The sequence below is a fragment of the Manacus candei genome, unplaced genomic scaffold, assembly GCF_025592945.1.
Source record: "Manacus candei isolate 608988 ecotype Guabito, Panama unplaced genomic scaffold, ASM2559294v1 h1tg000063l, whole genome shotgun sequence".
Taxonomy (NCBI): Eukaryota; Metazoa; Chordata; class Aves; order Passeriformes; family Pipridae; genus Manacus; species Manacus candei.
In genome coordinates this window covers 464,459-490,192 of record NW_026138111.1, presented here as the reverse complement: position 1 = coordinate 490,192, position 25,734 = coordinate 464,459, and the positions used below count along the sequence as shown (strand labels likewise).

At 37.0% G+C, this 25,734-nt stretch overlaps 1 protein-coding gene across 10 annotated transcripts in view; it reads right to left on the bottom strand.

Moving 5' to 3' along the window:
* The window catches only part of MAGI2 (membrane associated guanylate kinase, WW and PDZ domain containing 2), a 390,999-nt gene that overhangs the window by 204,027 nt on the left and 161,238 nt on the right, over positions 1–25,734 (bottom strand). For 9 of the 10 annotated variants that reach the window (XM_051805040.1, XM_051805039.1, XM_051805043.1 and 6 more), the window contains exon 5: positions 19,064–19,143. In XM_051805040.1, coding sequence (XP_051661000.1) covers positions 19,064–19,143 — 80 coding nt within the window. Of the gene's footprint in view, positions 1–19,063; positions 19,144–19,258; positions 19,332–25,734 lie in introns of those variants that run through there. The other variant, XM_051805045.1, reaches the window with a different exon arrangement.

Here is a 25,734-nt window from a genome sequence, read left to right as displayed (position 1 = left end):
TCATTCAGCCTGTAAATATTGTAAGTTGCTTTTATAATTTTTTTTTAGCCTTTCTTCATGAAACTGTAAACAAGCTGATGTGCTGATAAAGTACGGTTCTATACATATATGTGCAATGGACCATTTCCCATTAAGGTCAGAGAATTTACTAATATTTTTTCCTTTAGAAAGATATTAGCTAGCAAAATTCAATAAATTATAAGACCATTCCAATATGCATTTAATGTTTATATTATGTTTTTAGCAGGCTGACTTTAAATAAGATATGAGCAGGTCTTTGAATTTGGATAACTAAAGATTCCACTTTGTCATTCCTAATGTCTCACAAAGGGCACTATAATTTGAAAAGAACATTCTTATATCTTTGAAGGAAAAGAAACAAACCCATTGTCTCGATGTACATAGTTTTTTTTTCTGGTTATTTTTACAATTTAAGAGTGTCATTGGTTTATGTAATATTTGAGAATTGTTATGCAGTCCTCCACTTTCAAATTTCCATATAATAGAATAATGCTGCAATAATTCACATTTCATGTAGTATAGAAGAGTATTTTCCTTGCATTCATACACTAAAGAAATGTACCTAAATATATCAAAGAAATATGTCTGTCACTGTGAACTGTCATAGATCTTTTTTGGGGGGTTGGATCATATTTGAGTTAGTGCATTTCAAATTTGTTATTGAAAATAAAAGCCTTCTGGTTTATTTCCTTCAAACAAATCTTGATTTAAGGTCAACATCACAAGATAATGCTTTGTTTAGAGAGTTCCCCGCTGCAATGCTGAGTTTTGGTAGGATCAGACAGGCTGTGCCCTCAGCCATTTGGGAATCCCCAACTAGTAATTTGGCTTACAAGCCATTCTATTCATGCCTCAAATCAATGGTCTCTTTTTTCCCAGGCTAATGACAACCTCATGAAGCAGTATTTCTCTCATGTCTCTCAGAAAAAAACAATTAGCCATAGCTACAAAAGCCATTGACACAAATAGATTATCAAATTGGTTTTGTGACCTAAAGCTGTGGATCCAAAAGGTGTCATAAATAACTTCACTGTTAAACCATTCTGATATTAGATTTACTAGGAGACAGGATAGTAAAAGCAGTTATAATATAAAGAGCAGGGCTTGATTCTGAGAGATGCAGACCAGCTGCAGCATCCATTGACTCCGCTGAAAATTCTGCAGGTCTGTCCTTCTCTCAGTTCTGCATGTCATGTCTCTGTATTCCTAGTCAGCATCAGGAAGAGTGGGTACAAATGGCACTTTCAATACACCTACCTCATAAAAACATCAATCTAATACTTAACAGAGCTGTGTATCTTTCCTTAGCAAATCTGTTTCGTCAGCCTCTCCTGGATCTTGCGTTTGAAGCATTTACTTATACTGAGACTGTATAAAACCTTCTGGGAAACTCAACCCAAAAGCTTCTGTTGGGCATGAAATGAGTCCTTTTTAGATTCTGAGCAAATAAATACTCTATTAGTGTTTCATAAAGCTGATATAGAAAAATAAGTACATCTAGTACTCATACTTCATTTATTTTTATGTCCATATTGTATAAATAGATGTGTGTAGACATATATTTCTCTTATAACACTTGTAAACTTTGTAAATAATGAACTTTTACAGATTTCACACTAATCAAATTACTTCTTGCTAATAGGTACCCATGGAGGTTGCTCCCCAGGTTTTCTAATTTTGCTCATTATGTTCTCTAATTTTTCCAGAGAGACAACTCAAGCAACTATTTGATATACAACGGCTGTACCCAGCTGGCATTCACTTGAGCAGTTGCTTTGATACAGCATCACATGATGATACTCATTACTTCAGATAAATTATTCAGAAACTCCCAGATGCAGTGTCCTGCAGTTTACCAAGCTATAGGAGAGTTTCACTAAACTGTGATGCTTGTAAATCACAAATGAATCTGAATTTCTGAGCATTATATACTCCTAAAAAGCCAAAATAAACCACGTACTGGGTCACCAAGTTGCAATTAAACATTAGCATTATTTCTCACGAAGTTCCTTTAATGCAAAGTTTTCTTTTTATTTTTCTTTTTCCATTTCTCAGTGTTGCTTAATGTTACTTAGGAGATATTACACAGTAGCAAAATCTTATAAAGCTACAAGATTTATTTCCTGTAATTCTTAAACTGTTTAATCTTGAAGAACAATTTAACATTTTTAATATTACTACAATATTCATGCTTCACATTTCCAAATTTGGATGAAGTTAGTTTAAATTTAGCCCCAGTTTTTTATCTTTTCAATCAAGTTCTTCAGAGTTCTCAGACGAATAGATAATACCCAGGAAAACTATTTTTAAAATTAAAAATTTTGTGTGTGTATGTGTATATATAGATAAAACCACCAAAATTTCCCCTTTACTTGTAGTTCTTAATCAGACACAGTCCTGACTCAGGGCTCTGTCACAGAACAACCATACTGCCTTTAAGAACAAAACACCTAGTAGATTCTAGAAAATATACTCAAAGCAACAAAGTGAAGCCTGTAGCCTTTTGCCTAGTGAATCTGGCTGTTGTCCACCTCCTACAGAGCTCTTCAGTAGCGTAGCATCAACAGAAGTTGCAGGGCAATGGAGATAAAGGACAAGTGTGAAAGGCTTATTGTGTCTTGCGAAAGAAAAGGAAGGTGATGGCTGTTGTTGCTTTGTCAGGTCAATTTCGCCAGAGATCCCACACTAAATAAATTTCTTTGTCAATCCCCCAACCTGGTTAGATGCCTCAGGACTATAAAGGAGAAGGCTTTTCCTGGAGCTTGCCAAGACTGAAGTGGGAAGCATCTAACCTACTTCAAAGACCTCCATATCACTCTCATTCAGGGTCAATCCCCAGTGACTCCCTTTACATGCCTGGGAGGACTAGGTTGTCAGAAGGAAAATCCACCTGATTTAGCATAAAGGGTAAGGGTGAGCCGAAACATCCTTTGAAGGGTCTACAGATACAGAGAGTCCATGTCTAGCTCTGGATTTCAATATCCCACTTTTCCATTGGTAAGCTGGTCCAGCTGGTTTAATTTCTGTGGAGTAATTAAATTCGGCTATTTAAACTGAGCTGCTGTTACCATGTATTCCTAAAGCCTTCATTTCAGAAACAAGATGATTGTATTAACTCTCTTTCTGGCTTTTCTAGCATGGTTTTACTCCATTTTACGGGTGGATAAAATTATGCAAATAATTATCTTAAGGGATCAAGCAAAAAGAAGGTAAATAAAAATTGTCATACATTCCCTCTCAAGATCTTGTAATTCTGAAGTCACTTTCCTGATTCTGAGATATTGATGAAAGACTCTGAAAGCTTATTCCAGATAATCACATTAAAACTCCTTGTGAGAACTTGAAGAACAATCTCATAATACTGTGTGTTAAAATTGATGATTAATTTTAATCTCCATAAATGCAAAGAAATGCACAAAGGGAAAAATAATGCTAACTGTGCATACACACACATAGGTAATGATGGGCTCTAAAGTAATTATCACCACTTTGGGAAAAGATCTTCAAGACACCAGCTTAAGCCCAGGGGTATTCAAAAAGCAAACAGAATGTTAGCAATCTCAGGGATGCTAAAACATAAAACACCATTATGCCATCAGCAGTGCAATCATGTTCCAAGTACTGTGTGTAGTTCTGGTCATTGAACCCAAAAAGCAGGTAGCAGAACCCACAGAGGTGCAGGGGGGAACAGGAAATGTCATCAGAGATGTGAAAAACCTGGTTTGCCAGTGGGAGATTTCATGGAGTAGGATTCTCCTCCTGGAAAAACATCACATAAATGGATATGATAATGGTATATGAAACCCTTCCCAGAGGCTGGAAAAGGTTAAATGGCCCTAAAAAGGAATTAGACTCATTTATAAAGGACAGTTAGAGCACAATGATCCTTAGACCACTGCCAGCCCAGAGATTCTATAAGAAGTAGGAAGGTGCAAGACGGACAAGATTATGTCTGCTTTGTTTCTCGTAGTCTTTCCTCAGCCATTTGCTCCAAGCAGTACTTAGAAACAGGACACAGGAAGACAGAGAGCTATTCTGAACCAGTAAAACAGATCTGATGCTCTTACTACGGCATCCTCACTATGTACAAAATAGGAATTTATCTTTATTCAGCACAAGATCCAACTTTCCTTCAGCTACCGAATCACAATAAAAAGACCCAGAATTGTTTCTAATTCAATTCTATAGTGCTAATGTAAAAAAAAAAAAATAACCCTAATTCACTTAATAAGGCACTATTTTTAAAAACAACTTGGAAAGTTGCTAAAATAGAAAGAAAACCATGTTTCATTTATCCAGGAATAAAAGCCGCTTTTCAAATTATTTTTTCTGGTCAAATATCACACATAAATTTAGACCAAAAAGACTTCTACAGTTCATAACCCAGTTACATAATAAAAGTTTTTGTAGGACGATACTTTCCAAGTTCATCCAGTCCATGAAAAATACCAACATTGAATATGCTTGAAAAAACTGCAATTTATAGAGTTGCTTTTAGACAATCCTAGAGCATTGTTCTGGTGCTGAAGGTTCAAAGGAGTTGTCTTCCCTTATCTTCCGAGAAAAAAAAATTATGTCAAAGCACTTTACAAAGAAAAACACAACTTTAAGCTATGATCAAGCCCATCACAGGAACAACATTCTGTAAAACTCAAGCTGAGGTAGCCATACATGATTTTAATTTTAACAATAGCAAGAAATTTCTTATCTGTCATCAGGGACTCTCATCACAGCATGACAAAAATCCACATTGTATGAACTATGCAGCCTAGAAACACCTGAACTCAGTTATCCTTTTAGTTCAACTGCTTTGATGAGCAATTCCCAAAGGCAATGTTTAAAATTTGCGGAGAAAATACATCTTCGGCATTAAACTCAAAGATTTACAGTGTTGGGAATACATTACACAGAAGGAGAAACTCAAGAAAAAATCCACAATTCTTTCACCCAGTTTAGAGCTTATCTTGCTTTGCTTGGTGTTGCAAAATTCTGTGCGTATGAATATGTAACCAAAGCTGAACCGGCATTTGGTTCCACATGATGTTTAAAAAATATAAGCTGGGACTCAGTTTTCAGAAGGATCAAATCCACAGTGGCACTATTTCAACTTCAAATTCAAGTCTGTACAAAATCTCATCTGATGGGCATTGAGTCATGTGAAAGGCAATGTACAACAGCAGAAGCTGAAGGGCAATATTCCCAGTTCAAACATCTCCTCTCAGTTGCACATGATACTAATGAATATCAATATTCCTCTTTTCTTACATAGGTCCCTACAGCAACATCAGTGGGAGATCTGCATACATAAGGACAGCAGAAAAGCAACACACAGAACCATCGACTCAGAAGTTATGGTGATTAGAATGGTAGAAACAGCCAGATCAGGTCAATGGGACATGAGATGAGCATGCCCTCACTACTGCCCCAAGTATTAAAACAACCACACTAATAACAGTGAATGCACTCTGAAGTATGTGTAAATTCACTACCTCTGCATAACACTGCCCACGCAACAGGAACTTACAGTACAATTAACTTTTTAATGCCAGCCTTCTTTTTGACGACACAGGTTTTCGTTTGCAAAGAAGGACATTACATAAATATCAGCTCCACCTTTTCATCAGACAAACATTTAAAATTTTTTCTTATTGATTTTTCAAAGCCTTCTGCATTTGTAACAACAATGTCTAACTTAATTACTATGTCAATAATGGAGCACATTAACTATCCCAGAAAATAAATGAGAATCTGCCATTATGTCTGTTTCTTAGATTATGAACTATGTAACAAAAAAATGTGGTAGACTGATAAAAAATATTCCAAAGGGAGAAAAAGTTACTACATTTTTGTGAACCTCAAGAACAAATGAAGGAAACACAAGCAGATCAGTAACTTAGAAATGACGACTGGCAGAGAAGTTTATCCAAGGAGGGGGAGGACTGGTGGCATTGATTTTGATTTTCTAAGTGTCCCGGTAATCATGAGAAGGCCAGCACTCATACAATTTGCTTATCAGTCATTAATTGCCACTGACTGCTGCTACAGTAATTCAAAAACAATTAGAAGTGAGAGAAGGAAAATGTATCACAAAGGCATAAACAATCCAGAATAAACACTGTGTGCACACAAAATTTAAATGGGGACTGCACTGCCACCAGAATAACATTGTTCTCTCTGGAAAGAATATTCAATAAGACATAATTACAATATTTGGTGTTGCATAAACAAAATCTCAAAAAGCACACTCCTCATCTGCGTAGGGAACCCTTCAAGTCAATCAATGATGGGAGCTTACACTGATAAAAAGGCAAATCCTCCTTCTTATAGATGTCATGTCTTTCCACCTAATCCTATGCTCTTCAGTGGATTTCAACAGAAGCCATTCAGTGGGTTTTAAAGAAGTCCCCTATCACCTTTCATTAACTGAGACTTTATTTGGGCTTCTTCAAACACATAATAAATCTGTAGGGCTCTTTCAAAATTAACCTAAAAAATCAGCAACAACAGGATTAGCTAGCTGTCCCCTTCTCTTGGAGTAGTGTCACTTATAATCTTACCAATGCTTAAGTAAGAGATTATAGTGTGTTTATTGATGTTTTTTATCCATAACAATTTATTCTTTTGCCTACCTAGTGATAGTGCAGATAGAATAAATTCTTCAGTTTCTTACTAAGGCAAATGTTCCTTAACCTCACATCTATATTTCTTACAGGATTATTTGCTTTTACTCCTTGCTAGACCAAATTCTACTGGTTTTAACTGGTTAATGTTGTAGATTCCATTTCACCTACCAAAACACAATAGAATTCAAGCTGGAAGTAATAAAATTTTAATGGAATACCATTTACTGAAATAGATCTAAGACTATATTTTTCTACCCAACATTACTTGTTCGCTTTATTTATAGAAATTTACATGTTAATAGATACATTGTAGCTACAATTGGGAATTTTTTAAACAAAAAATTGCTGTGTAAATTCTAGGAATCAGTGTAGCAAGCAGCAAGTAGGCAATATTGTTCTACTTTCATGATAATTTCACTAGACCAACAAAAGTCAAAACTACCATTTAATTTCTGAAAAATTAAACTCCACATTTAATGAATAATCTAAACTACTCAGCAAATGTCCAGACCAGACATCATAGGGTAGCATGAGAACAGAAAGATGGTGAGAAACTAAAGGTGTTATAATCCTTCAAGGATTTGAAAGAAAAGAGACAAGAAGGAGATAAACCACAGAAAGTTGAAATGACTTTAAAAGTTGTGAACAGATATTATATGTCATGTCTTTAAAAGCTGGGGAGACATACAATCTAAGGTCTTTCCATACCATTTTTCAGTGCTCATCAGAGAAACACTGTACAGTCTTGTACAACTAATGTAGAACTTGCAAATAAAGGTATATTCTTCAGTTGTGAAGAGAACAAAATAAATCACACAGTGGTGGGGACTATTGCCCAAGCAGAAATATAATGGCACAGAAAGTGACCACAGAGAACTGAGAGGTAAAAAACAGGGAAATAACTGTCTCTTTGAACAAAGTGAACCACCAGAAAAAAAATAGCAGGTTCAATGAATACTAATGGAGCTACAATTTGCAATAGCCTAATGGTCTCTGCTAAACCTACTGAAAAAGCAGTGATGGGACTGAAAGGTCTACAAAATCACCTGCCCTCCCAACGACCAATGATGGGAGACCTTTCCCACTTCCACAGCTGAACCAGAGAGATACTAAATGATTCTTCCAGTCCAGTGGAGAAAACCAGGGGATCAGTTCCAGAAAGAAACCCTCAAAAGGTGAACGTCTGAGTATACAAAATGTATCAGTCCCAAAATAGCTAAATCTGACTTTGTTCACCCTGTTTGCAATGGTGAAAACCTCTGAGAAAATGGCGTAAGTTGAAGATAAATTGGTGGTTGAGCAAACTGCTTAGTATGAAAAACATGAGCTCCATCTTGCAGGAGCAGTGGCAGACACTTTCAGATTCAGCACATGACCATAATGAATGGTGTAGTATTTCTAGAAGTGTTTAATTATGAAAGTGATATACAACTATTCTGGATGCTTTTTTAAATAGAAGGAACAGGGATCTCAGATATGGATTGAATGTTTCTATTTCTGTCATAAGAAAACTGGGGTCACTGAAATTTTGTTAAAGGAGTAAAAAATGCAGAATTGTGTTCCTCTGTAAGGAAAAACCTTGCTTCCTCAAGTAAATATTCTGTTATAGAGAAGGTAAACTACAACTCTCTAAGGAAAAATTTTTCTTGCAAAAAGGAAAAATCATGGACTACTTAAGAAAAAATAGATAAGAGAAATCCAGCTGCGATTGTAAGAGGAAAAAAGGCAGATTAAAAAGATAAATCCCTCCCTTGAACTCTGTTCTCTCCTTCCAAAACAGGAAAACTTTTGGACAAAGCAACTCATGTCTTTCATGGAGGTGTCAGAGCTGAAAGACGAAATAAAAATTTCTAAAATTAAAACATTTTTCATATTTTTCAAAGTCTATTTGAGCAAAAGTACACTGAAACAAAGCCCAATGTCCAGTACATTTAACTATGCAGTCAAAAGAAGCTGTAGCTTCTCAGTTACCTCCACAGTGAAGTAGAGCCATGTTATCACTGCAGTGCCAGTACAGGAAAGGTGTAGCTTATCAATAGTGAGATGTTATCTAGACTAAATAATTTCCCAGATAAAGTTGCTAGTTCTCACTATTGTTAACAGTTTTGATACTAAGATATGACTTTTTCCCTCTCATATGACTTTTCCCCCCTCTTTCATATATCAGAAGGAAGAGGATTCAATGGAAGAACTGAGTGTTCCATCGTCATACAGGGAAGATCCCTGGGCAGCCTCCCAGTCTCAGGAGCTACAAGAATCTGGCCTGCATGGCTACAGAAATATGCACATATTGATATATGAGTAAGGCTCATTTGTGTTTGTTTATACCAAGTGACTACATTCATCTGGAATCACTCTGCATTTCTATGGCCTTTTGATTTTTACAATTGGGTAGACAACAAAAATCCAACACTTCACCAGAATGTGTAATCAGAAATTATTATTTTGACGAAACATTATACTGTATTCTGTTCAGTGTAATTACTTATAAAGGTCTGATGTTTAAAAGAAACAAATTCTAACATTTCCTGTCTGGTTTCCACAATCCTGCCTGTTTATCATACCATTCCTTTTTTCCTATCTTTATCAGGTGCAGGATTTCCTCAGATCTAGAGATATTTTTCCCTCTTCACCTTGCTATGCTGAAATAATTCTAATTTTTAAAGGCATCACAAATCCCAAACTCTTTTTATATAACCAACAACATGTTCTCCACACCTCTGCTTTTTATACTTTCCACCTTTTATAACCGCTTATCTTATTCCAAAGTCTTCTACCATGAATTCTGAAAATGCAGTTCCTCCCTTCCCAATGGTTCTGCAATAGAAATCCACATATCAAGTGCCTCTGCCTTCCTCCCACTCAGGCAGATACACTTCTCAAAATCTTTAAATGTTACCAAGACTTTTTTTTCTTTCTGTCCCACAAACAGTGATTATCTGCCACTGGGTCTGGAAGGGTATTAGTCATGAAAGACAGAGCCTTTTTAAAGTGTTGTATTATCTGTCAAATCTTAAATATAGGATACCTCTTCTCAGACAGGATTTTCCAGTTCTATTTAACAAGGACTCCAACACTCTGAAGATTTTAGGCTAAAATCAAAGCCTAGGTGTCACAAAAAGAAAACAACAGACCTTTTTAAAAGCATATTGCAAAAATAAAAAGAAAATGGAAGTAATAAGTATAAAGAATTCAGTTAATATTAAGACAAAACCCTGAGGTAACTGTGTTTGTGATGCTCAACTGCTAAAGGTACAGAAAAGTTTGGATTCATCTTCATTTCTCTGTAATTGTATTGCACTGTAAGCTAACAGTAATCTAAGGATGTTGGGAAAAAATGACAAATATTTTGCCTTTAAAGCTACCTGAAAAATAACAAGTGTTATTAGAGATTTTAGCAAGTCATCATAGTTCTTATCTGTCAGCAACTGACTTCGAGATAATTGCCAGGAAATACTCAACAGGCCTCTGCAAGAAGGCAAATTTTCCAACAAAGAGCACCAAATTGTTTTTTAACTTACAAATTTGATGAAATTGCTGACCTTCTGGATGAAATTCAAAATGAGGTGATTATGGAGAATAATTTTTTAAAGGTGAAGGTTGACATTCCTTTTTCATTAATTATCACTGTTAAAAACAACAGCTTTCATAAAAAAGTCAGAGGGAGGAGAAATAATAAAAATGAACGTAACTGGACATATTGTCATGAACATAATCCCACAAACCCCCTTAGTTAAATATATCGCATCATTGCCAAGTCAAGGGTTGAAGGATTAAAGCTAGAGAGAGAATAGGATTGAAAATCATGTGTGCTGATTTCTACCTATGATTAAACTATATTTTAAAGGAATTTCAACCTTTTGTTCTTTACTGGCGTCAAGACTTTGAGTGTGATCTTTGAAAAAGGTGGTGCTGTGAATTCTTTTCTGTGTGAAAAGGTAGGACCATTCCTTTCAATGGTCCTTGCAGGAATATTTCAGGCCACCTCTATTCTTATATTACACAATGCTTGCAGTTTAGTGGCAAAAATCAACCTTGTGCACTCAATAAGAATTTTGCTACTTGCTTCAGTGGTGAGTGGAATCCAATTTATAGCTTGTTAAAGACGTGAATTGTTAAAACTCTGGCCGTGTTTCTCCTGATGAGTTTACAAAACCTCTCTCCCTCCCTTTCTAAATTTCATTACACATTCCAGATGAAAACTACCTAAGCTTAGCCAGTTAACTTGGCAGCAAAATGAAAAAGAGATGCTATCAGAAACTGGATGTGAGGAGCTTCAGCAGCTCCAGCAGGAACTCAGCCATTCTGTAGTGGTCGTGTAGCCTTGGATGACCTTTCTTTTGCAGTGTAGTTTAAACTGTAGTGTCACGTTAGCTCCAGCTTGCTGGCTCTGTTTTGGGGTACAGCACTGGTGAATGTATTTATTTTATTCTGAAATTAAATTATAATTTGAGAAAGTTTTATAAAATAATAGTCAACCTTTATTGCTGTTTTAAAATGTATTATTCAGTATATCTTATATGACTAATGAACATGCTGCATTCATTACAGTGGGCATTTGTTATACAGGTTATAATAAAGACTTAGAGTGGAAAGGGCCATTAACCAAAAAATAGTTCCTATCTCTAAGACCTTTTTCAACTGAGAATCTCAGTGCATTTTACAAGCAAATAAGTTTCACAGACATATGAAAGGTATGTTTACATGACCCTCTTCTATAAAACTGAAACCTGAAGTGATTTGTTTTCACTATATCATGAACTAATTAGAATGGAAGCCTGTGATTTGCCTCATCGAAGACCATGGGACAAGTTAGTAATTTCCTCAGCCTGCATTTAGCAACCTTTAAAATACTCAGGTTGCTGAAAGAGTTACTATGAGCTGCCAATACCTCCAGAGGAAGGGATCCTTGCAGGCTGTGAGCTGTGACAGCAAGGAGCTGTGGGATGCCTCTGCATCCTGGGCATCTCCACCTTAAATGCAGAGTCTGGGTGAGCAGTGGGAGCAGTGAGTGCAGCAGAGCCAAATCCTAGCTGAATTATTGGGGAAATCAGAATTTTTTTCCTATACCTCTATTCATTCTTGTCCTTGCAATTACGGACTCTATTTAAGATTAAGGTTAGAGCTCTACAGGGATTTCTATGGCTGAGACTGTGAGAAACTGTAATGGTTCTGAAAGCAAAGTAATACTTATTAGTCCATTATGGTTTAAAGGACTAATCTCTTACACTGATAAGTGTGATCCAAGGAAGCACTATCTGCTAGAGTTCCCCCAGGGAGACACCAGGAGGTTGCCCAGGGCATAGACAGCAAAGGTATGTTCATGTGGACAACTATTTTGTCTAAAAACTTATTTCTTCTAAAACTTCCTCTTCTAAAATGTGTCACCGAACCAGGCTGCCCAGAGAAATGTCTTCTTCCCAGGAAGAAACTCTAATGAGGTGACCCCTTTCTTATTTTTATTATTATTATTGTGAGTTTGGCATGGAAGGTTTTTTTGGTCAATTAGTGCCCAGATGGTGTTGCCAGCATGAAATGCCCTTCCAAAGGTCACAATAGTTCAAAATATTTTGTTACAGTTTAATTAACCTGAAATTGAAAATGGAAGCTGAGAAAACTATGTTCAATATGTCAAAAAAAAACCAGAAAAAAAATTCATTGTGATCAAGTAAAGCCAGCTCCTTTACAAAACTGATTAAATACTACTTAAAATGGTGTTAATAATCTGCAAAAGGGAGTTATAAGTAAAAACTCTCTGGTTTAAAGGTGCAATATTCTTATCATCTGGAAACACCTGGATTTAAGTCAAAACTGCAAATGAATTTGGTAGTCTGTCAATCCATTTCCTAATTCCTTGTCATTTGTTCCTATCACAAAGCCACCAGGCAAAAGTGCATGATGGGCAGTCCCTACTCAGAAGTGACTCAGGCCTGGAACAGGAAGGGGTTTGATGTCTGAATTGAAAATCGCTTGCAGAGCAGTATCAAAGTTTGCAGCAAAATTATTCCTGTGTGCCTGGCACTCTCAGCTGAACTCTGTAAGCACTGCTTATTTGCCCTTGGGAAAAAACCCAAAACAACAGTCCTTGGCACAAGAACTCAAAGCATCCCAGAAGAGATGGTTTAAAATGTCAAGGGACAGTGTCATATGCTCTATGATGCTCTCTGGAGTTGCTCTCCACTTTTTCTCTCTGGATTGATTAATCTGACATTATATTCTGTACCCCACCTGGCAGAGGAACATACTCAAAACTTTTTTCTCACCTGCAGGATGGTATCTTTTCCAGGTTGTAATGCAGAACCTTTTGCTTTAAAATACAACAAATAGCCCCCCCCCATTTTTTTGAGAAACACATATAATGAGGACTGGTCTTCAACAGAGGATACAGAGGATGACAAAGTCTGGCTCTTAGGTGGATGCAATAATTCAGAGCCTCGAATATTTTGCTAAGCTCTGGAACAGATAAAAATTCAAGATGCAAGCTTGTGATTAACCTCTCCTCTTTTCTGTCTTCAGTGATCTCCCTCTTGACTGCGCAGGCTTTTTGGCTTGCTGTTTTTTACTTGATATCCTACCCATGAATAAATTCCCAACACAAGGATCTGGATTCCCTTTAAGGTACTGGGACTCCAAATATCAGCTGTTGCAGTAAGTATCTGGTTAGGTGCCCACATCAGCTGTGATGGGAAATTGTTTCCTTGTCCCTTCACAGAGACAGTCCAATTCCTCGGCCACCCTCGTGCCCATCGTGATTGTCCACGATGCTTCCCCTCCCATTTGAAATCACATAATATGTCCATATTGAGACAAAATGATTCCGTATTTTTCATGGAAAATATTAACTAAGGTTTAGAGTCAGCCTACAAATTGCCTCAGTGAAGAAGAGTTAAACCCATTTAAAGTATTTCTGAAATTTCACATTAGATGGACAGGTGGGTAGGTAGAAAGGTTTTTTTCAGTGTGGTCAGCAGCTGTTTTTTATTAACTGATGCCAACGGGAATAATGAAATATAACACAGACCAACTAAATTTTTATGAATTGCATGGTTGCCATAGGCTGGAACCTGTGTTAGAGACAGACTCTTCTGTGGTCCTTATTTATTTATGGCTTAGTCGTGTTATAAATTAGCACTAAGCTAAAATTCTCTGGGACAGCTTTCTTGAAAAAATGCACATACAAACTGCTAATAAAATAAGTAATGACCTCTTTGTATACAGGCATGTCTCAGTCTATATAAAAAGTATTATTTCATATGGTGACCTATTTAATAACCAAAAATATTCTAGCATTTGAAGAAAAGAATTAAGCTACGTGGGTACTAAGTCTAAAAAAGAGACTCTCCTCAACATATTTCCAACAGCAAATATAATTCCCTGGAAACAAGGTTTAAAATAGTAATGCTGGTAAACCCTTAACTATAGTGGAACAAATGGTACTATTTAACACACAATGTAACTCGCACATAGCATTAGATATCAGTCATGACTTGTATAATTTTAGGAGTCCTGGTTTTCATCAAGAATAAAAACCTACTTTTTTGAAGATGATATTTCTTTCTACTTTGATTTCCTGGGGAAATGAACTTCATGGGTTTGTACTGTTTGACTGTTTACCATTCTTCTCTGTGAAAATCTGAGTCTACTGTTAGTTTTTAACTAAACTTAGCTGAGATACAGGTATCTCAAAGATAAATATATTGCAAGATAAATATATCTTCAACAGATAACCTAACCTCAGCAGCTACTTTCTAGCCTGTATAGGCTAATCTGGTTTGCAGAGAGAAAAAAGAAGAAAAAGCTTTCTACAAGTCATCGAGAGAAAAAATTGTCAGAAGCAATGAGCAGAATACCATGTTGAGAGACACAGTGCTCAGGGTCACATGGCACTAGATGAAACCCAAACACTAGCCTTTTCTCCCAGTTCATATTGGGATCCTTCCTTCAACAGAGACATGGACTTGCTCTGGAGTTGTAAGATGTCTTGCTAGTGCTTTTTTCACACAGTGGAGGGCACTTGCTCTTCATTCCACTTCCTCTTCTGGCCATGTATAGAAGTGCTCTGCCCAAGTTTCACATGTAAATCTCTGATATGAATACATCCCAATAAACCAAAAAGTCCCAGACCGCCTTGTATCCTGGACTGCTGAAAGATTTGTTTTCAAACTCAAGGCTGATACAATCAAACAAAAACCTATTCACAGAAAAGTGCTCATCTGCTACAAGTTGTCATTAGCAGGCATCCGAAAACACAAATGGTATCCATATAAGATAAAAGTTCACTACTTGGTTTCCAGTGAAAATATATGTCAGGGAATCAATAAGTAATGCTTTACCCACAAAACCAGCATGCCTATGGTCATCTATAAAACAAAAATATAAATGGTTGATATGTCTTACTACAGCATAGTGAAGAATCAGATGACCAAAGACAAATTCTGAAGAACTGAAGGCAGTGAATGCATCAGAAAGTATTGCCTATGACTACAGGAAGAGGGAAAAGCATAACCTGACAAAATGTGATGGGAGGGTGGGGTTCAGTTCCAGATGAAGACACCTAAATGCAGCAGTCTGTCTACATACCGGTGTTTACATGTGAATCAGGTGTCTGTGACCTCTAATTGTCAAAGCAGAGCTGACATTCACAGTCAGTGAAGTACACAGGCAACTTGATTCACCCTACATAAACATCTATATTTTACAGTCAAGTTGGTGGGTGTAGAGGAGATGGAAAGACAGATGACAGATGAACACTAGGTGAAATCAAAGTTTTATTTATAGTTGTAGGTCTACTTGTATTTGAAAACTAGGAGATAGGAGAAAGGAGGCCAACATAAAAAAAAGGGAGGGTTAAGAGTGATGGAGACTACTGCTTGCGACAGATTAATAATGAAATTAGTAAAATCTGTGGTAAGGAAATAAGTGAAATTTGACATATCTGATCACAGGAAATTTCAACAGCTGTTTAATCTCCAAATTGGATATCGAAAAAAATTTTGAAATTTTTTCCAGGATAAAAGTTCCCTTAAATGAATTGGAGAATTTGAAAAAAATGATCGCTACATTTCTTAACAAAAAATGAACTTCCTAAAACCTGTGATATTTCATGTCATTACAGCTGAACTGCCTTTCAATATTAAACTACATTTCTTACTACCTTATGGGACTTGTCATTCTTTTCCTTATTCTCTCCCAAAGAACACACTCTGTTGGAAGACCACTCACATACTATACGCGTAATCATGCAAATCCTGTGAGCCTGCTGGGTTATATGACTTTACAGAAAATTTAGCAACCAGTGAATGTAGCTCACAGAAACAGAAGGGGCAGAACTATAACTTCTGTAGTACTCTACACAGAAAAATTGGTTAACTAATTTTGATGTGGAAAAAAAAATAATCATTTAAAAGAAGTATTTCAATTCAGAAAAAACCAAATATTTAATTCATATTTTCAGAGAAAACACAATTATTTTTATTAACATCAAGATTTTCTGGAGGAAATCAGAAATGGGTAAAAAATTGCATCTGGTTTTGAAGAATTGTCAGCTATTTCTGCTTACTATATTATGAAATTCAGATCGGCACCATACAAACGTAAGAGGCAGTTCTTGCTTCAAAGACCTGCCATTTGAGTAGATCTGACTGAGCAAAAGTCAAAGTAATTTGCTGAAAATCACACATAAGTTCCACGAGAGAGACAGAAAAAAAGATCAGCCTTAAAACCTCCTGACCTACAAAAGGATTTAGAGCAGTGGGTGTCATTAAAGGAAAAGAGAAAGAGTCCACAGCATGGAAGTAAAGAAAGCTTCACTTGGTAGAGCTTGTCAATCTCTTGGCAAAGGCATGTGAAAATTTTTCAAGAGGAGGGATGTGCTGGAAGGTTGATTCAGATTTTGCAAAGGGAAATGAGCAAGCACTGGGATTTGCAGATACAGAAGCCAGAGATAATGAAGAAATCATATTTGGCAAAGGAGCACAGAAGAGCTGAAAGTGGAAGACAGAAAATGCCTGGAGCAGAGGGGGCCCTCAACATCACTAGCTCAGAGCATCAGGACTCAGATATTGTACGTTGTGTGGACACTGTCTGGTGTGGAAGCTGCACGCTGGTGGCAGAATGAAGAAGGAGGATTTGGCAGGATTTGCATTGAAAGAAGAACACAGAAGTTGAGTTGTTCACAACGAAAACCTGATATCAGAATCTGATAGGTGATAAGGACGTCATAATGTATCTCAGAGAATTAATACAAATTTCAGATGTGACAAAATGAATGTCAATGAAAAGCACAGGTTAGTCAGACAGCGATAAAGCAGCAAGGTAAGTATCACTTCCTATCTAAACACCGATGTCTTTCTAAAATTTTGTATCTCTGAGTAATATCTGCCAGAATAAATCACAAAGTCACAAAATGTAACAGAAAAGCTATTTGGCAAAAACAACTACCAAGCCATAGTTGAAATTAATTCTTGAATGAGATTAAACAAAAATTCCAAATCCCCATGTGCTATAGGAAAGTCCCTGATGTTGGACCTCCATGGTAAGACAGTCATTTTAAAGCATATCAGTGATTTTTAAGAACTTTCTCTTCTGCAGGTATTATATTACAAAAAAAAGACAAACGACACTTTCAAACAACACAAGAACCTTAGAAAAGAGAGTATGTTACAGGAACAATTGCTGTAAGAATAGCAAATCTCTCCCTAAAGTCTTTTATGCATCATTCCAAGTACTTTGCATTAATGAGCTGAGCAATCTTAAAAGAACATGACCCAGCATACTATAGTAATTCAATAATTCAGTAGTCAAATAACTACAAAATAATACTGCTTCTTTAATGCACCAATCTTAATTTTAAATTGTTTCAGATAATTTGGTACTTTTTTTTTGACATTTCAGTGCTTGTTGTGATCTCAGTATACAACAGCTAATAGAAAAAGAAAAAAAATGAAAAAAAAGCAACACATACTCCAAGTATCTCTGATATGTTACTGCATAGATATTGGTGGATTTTTTCCCTGCCTTTCCCACTAATATTTCTTAAGGAGCAGGTTAAAATATAGCTTCATATAAGTAACATGAGAGATTTAGAAAGCAAAACTCCTGTGCCCTTGTTTTGTTTCTGTACCATACTTCTATTATATTCACTGTAGAATTTACTCTGGGAGCTAGTGTTGTCAGTGCTGGAATAAGCATCACAAAATCATTCAGACATATAATTTCTGATGTCAGAGGAGAACGTCAGAACTGCTGCTGAAATAAAGAAGGGATTTTTTGAATATAGCAATCTTTGAAAAGGAAGCTATTTATTTAAAAACCCTAGGAATATTTTTTACCAAAGCACTGACCCTGCAATTCATACAGTCAGCGACTCCTCAGTGACCTCTTTATCAGCCCTGAGTTTTCTTTCTATTAATAGTATTTACATTAACCAAACACATATATTTTGGAAAATTTCAAATAAATCAGATGCAGTACATGAAAAACTACTAATACACTTAAAATATTTTAAATGTTTTGAATTAATGCACATAGCATGCATGTATTTAATACTCTGTATCTCACAACAATAAAATAAGTAGCAGTCTTTAGAAATCATTACTTCTTAACTGACTAATTGAACTAACGTGGAACTATAAAACAATGAAAAAAAACCCTTATCAGAAAAAGACCTATTGCAACACATTTTTATTTTTACTTTATTAAATGATTTTGATTACTGATAAACTTTACCAGACAAAAATTAGAAATTATACCGAATGCAAAGATAGTTTGATATGATTTGTATTATTTCATATCTCTGAATCTGTCAACATAGTCATCTCTCCTGCACAACAGCTACAGCTCCTTTAAGCATCCTCAACAGTACATATGCTTTTAAATTTCAAAGCATTAACAATGCAGTACCCCCCAAATCCAGCCTTGAACTCTGACAGACACTGATCTCTTTTCTCCCTCCCACACCCTGTTTTATCAGACATTATTTTTTTAAATTGGCTACTAAATAGCATAGCACTGTACCTTTAAATACAAATCAAACAATATTCATATTCCCACGGTGCTGCTAGTTTCCCTTATGCATTGAATCGCCTGTAGATTAAAAGCTCAGAATCTGAAAAGGGATTCTGTTCTGCAGACCAAAGTTCTCTGTAGGAGATGAGGGAGAGGGTCAGTCCCGGAGTCACACACACAACAGGCAGAAAACACACTTGTGATCCTCAGCTTTGGATAGCATCAGAAAGGGGAATAAAAAGCAGAAACACATGGCACACTGAGAACTGGTATCACTTATGGCTTCTAACCAAAGCAGCAATTAAACACCTTTCATCATTCCCCCAAATGCCTGATTTTTGTAAGAACTGAAAGAGAGAGACACACACAAAGGCAAATCCCCTCTGAGCAGCAAGGAAAACTTAATCACCTACCATTTTCTTTGCACTCTTCTGGAGGTTTAGCCTTTTTCGCAAGTCGTGGATCCAGCCATGATGTTGTCTTTGTATTATGGCTGAAAAGAAAAGAGATCACTCTGAGCAGACACATACTGAAAGGAATCAAGTTTATTCCTTAAGAAAAAAGGGTTAGTCCAACAAAATTGCAATCGATACACTTAATTTGCTTACTGGTTCTAAGTAGCCCTGAAGGAGGTGTAAGAGTAATTGTGCAAGGCAGCTGTAAATTTGGCAACCTCAGCTCCCTGTCCTCAAAGCAGCTATTTTTATTAAAATCAACTAGAATGTTGCCAAGTTAACCTCATTGAAAATGCAGAACTCATCCAGAGCAAAAGGAATTTATTACAAATACAGTGTTCTCCCGTTGAACGAGTGCAGGCGACAGGATTCTGTACCATTCTCACAGTTTTCGGACAGAATTATTTTCATCTTAAATCTGTCCTTTTCATAAATACAGGTTTGTTATTTCTCACCAGCAGCACTGACAAGGTATAGCAAAAGTGATGCAAATTACAGCATGCTCCTGCAAAGTCTACATTTCCGGACAGGGTGATTAATGATACTTTGTTTAACAAACCTTTATCTCTCCATATATAATCCTTCTATAGAGATAAAATAGATATGCACAAGCTGAATGAATCATGTGGTTCCTTTCTCTACTCAGAATAGATCTTTGAGAAATCAGCCATCAAACAGCGTTCAACTGGCACAAATTGTTTTCTGGGAGATTATTTTGCCAAATGAATTGATACTTAGTGCAGCTAATGAGACTTAAAACCAGATACTTTCAATTTGTACCTTGCTCATAAGCAATTAAATTTGGAGCCACATATTGTAAATATATTAAGAAAGGAAGACTATAAACCAGAAAAGGGTGTGATCATTATTCCTTGATTTTTCAAGATGCCTTTCCTACAATACCATCATTCAGAGACACTTCTAACCCAGGTTTTATTTATCTTATACATCCTAGGAGGAAGCTTGTTCCATACAGTTCTGAATTATTTAGTTTATTATTAATTTGCTGTGTCATTTTAAAGTGTGCTTACGACTTCTCTTATAAACATTAGTATAAGGTGTACAAAAACGGGACCTGGCAAAAAGTGGATTAGGATGCAATTGGCAGTTGGTGAGTTACTGATACAGTCCGTGTGATCCAAATACCACTGCTTCCTCTTGGGAAAATTAAATGCATAGAACCATTTCCTTCTCCCACCTTGCCTTCCATGGCAGATAAATTTTCCTCTGCCTCAATTTCTCTCTCTCTCTCTAAAAATAGTACCTATAGATAGTGCCTACTTCTCAACATTATTGTCATTGTGTTAAAGCTTCCTCCACATTTTGGATGGGAAAGAAGGTAGATGAGAGTTATGTGTGGATAAAGTGGCAACTAAAATGAAAATTGAGACATTTAAATTATTTTTTAAAGTATTATCTAGTATAGAACACCATTCATGACAAGCGAGGATAAACAAACCCTTTGCTTACTTTGAGAGCAGAGATATATTTACAGAGTATGAAGAATGATGAGCCAAAGGTAAGGGGAATTTGAAACGATGCCAGCAGCCCGTGCCTGATTGCAAGTGTAACTAAGACACTTTCTCTGAAGCTCTGGCTGCCCATGGTCTCCTGTAGGGTGCATTTTTATACTGCAGTCACAGCCTAACTGCAGCTTGTGCAGACATACTTGAGCTAGCTTTAAATTAACTAGGGGAGATGCTGGCAACATGCTGTCAGTGCAGCAGCGTGGAGCTCAGCGTGGGCTCATCACCCTGGCATCCACTGAGCTATTTGGGTGCATCCAGCAGCACATGCTGAGCTCTATGCCACCATGGGTACCCCATTAGCAGTGACAGAGCTCAGAGCAAGTTTGGATGTACCTGTGGAAGTTGCAGTTGCACCTCTGGAGTGTGGGCATGTCTGTACAACAGCCACTCTCTCCCAGCTATTAATTCTGACTTATTTTAGGGCCCCCCACTGATGGCAGGCACTAAATCAGAATCATAGATATTTCCTATGGCTTTAAAAGAGTAATATATATGACTACTGTTAGCAATGTTTCCTGTGGTATAGAGCAAATCTCAAAGAATTTTACAAGGAAATAATCAACCCTGTTTTAAAGGTAAGAAAATGGAGTCATGGAGTCATGAAATTACTGTACACAGCCACCAAACAAGCCAGCAGCAGCAGCAATAGTAGAAGCCAACTGTTGCAAGTCACTTGGCCAATATTTTCCTTCTAAGTCCATCCATCGGAACAGACCAATTCATCAGCCCTGAAAACCCCTATGACACTTCCAGAATAGACCTGAGAAATGAGTTTTCAAGTATCTGTAAAGATAGGTGCCAAACTGAAAACAAGCCAGATTCAGTATCAATATTTAAAAATGTGAATTAGTTGAACTGCAACCTTCAAGGCTTTCTTTGAAACTGAGAATAGCAAGCAAGTAGTTATGGTTTCCCTCAGCATAAATGTGACTTCCATAAACCCAGCAAGACTGATTCTTCCAGTTTTGTGCACTGTGGCCATACTAAACAAAACTGTAAATGAACTAAAAAATCAACAGCTCTTCCAAAAAGAAGAGCAATCCTTCAGTTTGCAGCAACATTTCAGAGAATGAAGATGATATTTCATTACATCTGCTCTTTCAGCACTGAATCTTCTAGGTGCTGTCACTCAAACCCACTCAGCTACTTAGTAAAAGCAAAACTTATCCGCAAGAACTTTTATCTATAACAAATAACTCAAGGAGGAAAGTACCTTTTGAAATGCATCCCTCTCCTCCTTACCCATATCCATGCCTTTTCCCTAGCCCTGGCTCTCCACTTTATCATGTGTACTAAACATAAATGCTGCCTCTTGCAATGGCACTTCATGTGCTTCTAGACAGGTGCTCCAGTGGATAAGAAATCTTTTCCTGATCTGAAGACAGGACTTCAAAGAAGGCAGAATCAACCCCCACCTGTTTTCTAACATCTCTACAGTACCATCAATGTCCACTTATGCTCTACATAGTGCTGTTTGCTTAGATCATCTTAGCAACCAGGTACACAACACACAAACACTCCTAGGAGGATGACAGACATGACTACATGACAACAGTGCCATGCTCACGCTATGCAGTGTTTTTCAGACTAACCTCCCGTTACTCTTCAAGCAAGGACTAGAATTGGGGTTAGCCAGCTATAGATACAGAAGAGTGGCAGATTCTTCCCCACACAGGTGGGACACACTGGGGATGTGAGGAAGTAAAAAAGCACAGTGGTGCTGGCTTACTGAATGTCCTAGGGTAGGCTGCAGGGACACCACCTCCCCTGTGTCCCAAGGCTTTGTCTATTCCCTCTTCAGCTGCAATGAACTAGAATCTGTAAAAGCTCAAGGGAGACAACATTTATCTCCTCAACAGTTTTTAATATAATTTAAAAGAAGCCTTGATAGGAAAGCTTTAACTATGGGAGAGAAGACAGAAGGAACACGAAATTGCCCAAATTAACACCAACAGCAAAAGTAACATTAACAACTACCTGCTGGATAGGCTGTGCATAGTTAATGCTTTTAAGCACTAAAAACCCTGTAGAGGCATAACCTGCCTGCCTTTCCACTAGGTCTAATCATGTGTGTCCATTTGGGAAATCTTACGGACAGACCAGAAGGAAAAGGGGTTGGGGATTTACGGATTAGTTATGAATGAATTGCAGATGAATAGCAGCAGCAGTTGTGGAGTAAATGCTCAAACAGGCATTTGGTGCATTTGTCACTGATTGAATGAGAGTGAGTGATGCAACAAAAGTGTCCTGTGAGAAATACAGCTATGGCTCCACCAGCATTTTCCACTGGCCAATGCTTCATTGCTCAGCAATAACTATACCTTATCATTAAAGACGTGTTTAGAAAGTCCATAATTATATAATTTCAATGATTTTGGTTACTTGCTAGGACAACTGAGCTAAGAGGTAAGTACTGGCAAATCAACAATTCATGTCTTAGAATCTGTCTTAAAATCAAGAGCAAATTCCAGATTTTGGAAACTTTTAAAGCAGTTAATAAAGGATCCCTTTGGTCTTGCTTCAAGCAGGTGGAGCATGGGAACAGTACAACATTTTTAAATTCATCCTAATTTGTTACCTGCTAAACACAAAATAGAAACCGTATATAGGCCTGAAGTGTATTGCAATTTTTTTTTTTAAAAGGTCACTCAGTAAGGCAGTGGAGCTTAATATTATAGGCAAAAGTCAATAAAATAATTATTGCTGAGCTAACTTGAATCCTTGCTCTTTACCAAGTACTTGCACCTAGCAGAAATAATTTATCATAATCAGAGTCCTCTGATATCAGTTACAGACAATTTTAAATGTATGTGGAAAAAATATTCTTCAACTGGTTTAAATAGAGTGAAAGAAAGCTCAGAACACTTCCCAGAAACACTGACTCAACCTCTTCTTCTTCTCCAGATTTTCTTTTAAGACTTCACAGAGACTCGTTATGCCTCTGTTCCCTGTTAATAGCACTGGAGCTAGGTACCAGCATCAGAGCCTCTCTGGAAATCTCACTGGATATTCCTCCATATCTTTAAGAAGCAAAAAACATTAGGAGTGTGGCTTTTTTATTTAACAATGTATTTTTATTGTAATTATTTGTTAGTATATTATTTTACTTAAGATTTGAATATAATGGATTTGTGTTAGCAATCTGTCAGTTTAAAGCACTTTGACAGATAAAGTTTCTTGTACTAACAGAGCCTTCAGACACTCTCTTGAAACATTTTTGAAGGAAATATAGAAAGTAGTTACTGACAGGAATAGCCTTAATGTCTTTTGAAAGCACCGCAAACCTATTCTAAATTGTGAGTCTTGTAAGGTTTGTAATTTGCATGTTATTGTGAAAGGCAATTCAAATGGGTATTTACCAATGTGCTGCTTCAGTGTCATCGGAGACCGAATACATGGCTTTGTTCGGGTTTTTATTGTGAATACATTACATTAAAGTTGGTCCTCGATATAACAACTTGAGCAAAGGGGAGTATATGAGACAGAAAACCACAATGCACTATAGACCCCTTGTCTTCTAAAATACTAACTCCTTTTCATATGTTGAAGATTTGTAGATCTGCAGAGCTTTTCAAGTAGCACAGTAATGATCTTCAAGTAATTTGTGTGTGGAGGGAAAAGGATGACAAAGCATTAAACCAGCAATTTTGCAATCCATCCGTTGTGGGATGCTACCTCTATTTTTTGCACACATGTAGGAACAGACACAAAAGGAAGTTGTCCTCTGGCTATGGTTTGCATGGTAGCAGCTATGGCTGCCAGTTTGTGTTGCATTTCATGCTGCTGGTCTGTTAGATGTGCTTGGAGTACATGGTCCTTAAGAGATCTGGGTTTGGGAGTGTCTATCCTGTGAATCTTAGATGGTTTTGGGCAGTAGATAAGCACTTATGTACTCAGCCCAAATACAGTGGTGGTGCCTCTAGGCATTCGCAGGAGCAGAAGATGCTTATACAAGATTTTTAGGGAATATATAAATGCCTAAAGTCTCCTATGGTAATTTCTGCTGTTGAAGTAATTCTCTTTGACTTAGGCAATTAATTTCTGATAAAGAATGGGCTTCACCTCATGTGACTACAGAAATTACACAGCTAAATATGTAGGATTCCTCTCTATTCAAGGGAGAGATATCTATATAGAATAATTTATCTTACCTATCTTCCAGTGGGACCCACTAACCATATGCTCTTAGTGACATAATGTGTGCTATGGCACGTCCCAAACGGCCTCCAGCTGTTACTCCAGAAGGGTGCTGGTTTTAACGAGTTCTGTCATATCTGTCATGACCATGGAGATTCTTGGGCTATTAGTATGCCTCAACAGTGGTGCTTTGGCTCAGATCAGGAGGTCACTTTCAAAGTGAATCTCTCTCAGTTATTTTCATTTTCATACTGAGAATTCTCCAAACTTGTAAGCTTTTCACTTGAACTTAAACCAGAAGACACACAGCAGGAGCTCAGTTAATGCACTACATTCACAGGCATGCAGCCTATGGCACCTGACAAGACCTAGAAGCTATGGATGCTGGGTCGTCAGCAGTAAATGTTTCACTCTGAATTCTGTTGATATTGCTAATTTAGATATGGACATAGTTTAGATCAGAAGGAATTCAGGCTGGTTTTAACTTAAATCCGGTCTCATGGACTGAGTTCATGGGTCCAGGGCTGTAGACAACTCAGTGCACTCCTAGAGATCAACTTTCTTTTCAGCTTCATCTGGAAGTAATTCAGTGTGGGTACACTGAAACGTGAACTGAATCAGTGTGTGAAGACAACCAGAAGATTTCCTTCAAAAGTGTTCTCTTGACACAAATTACATACTACTGCAAACGTAGTTTTGGATATCTGAGGACATCTCTACTGGTAGAAGCAGCTACAATTTTGCAAATTAATTCTGCCCTTGTATTTGGACAGGATGAATCAGCCTCTGGAGGTAATTATCTCTCTCCAGTGACCACAGAAGGAGTCTTGGCAACTGGTTTATACTAGATACCTAATGCTATATGGCAAGACAGGTGAGCTGAATCTTCTAGTTCAATAAATACAAAGGAGAAAAGTTATAACAACACTAAATACATCAGAGGAAATGTGCTGGAAGAAGAAT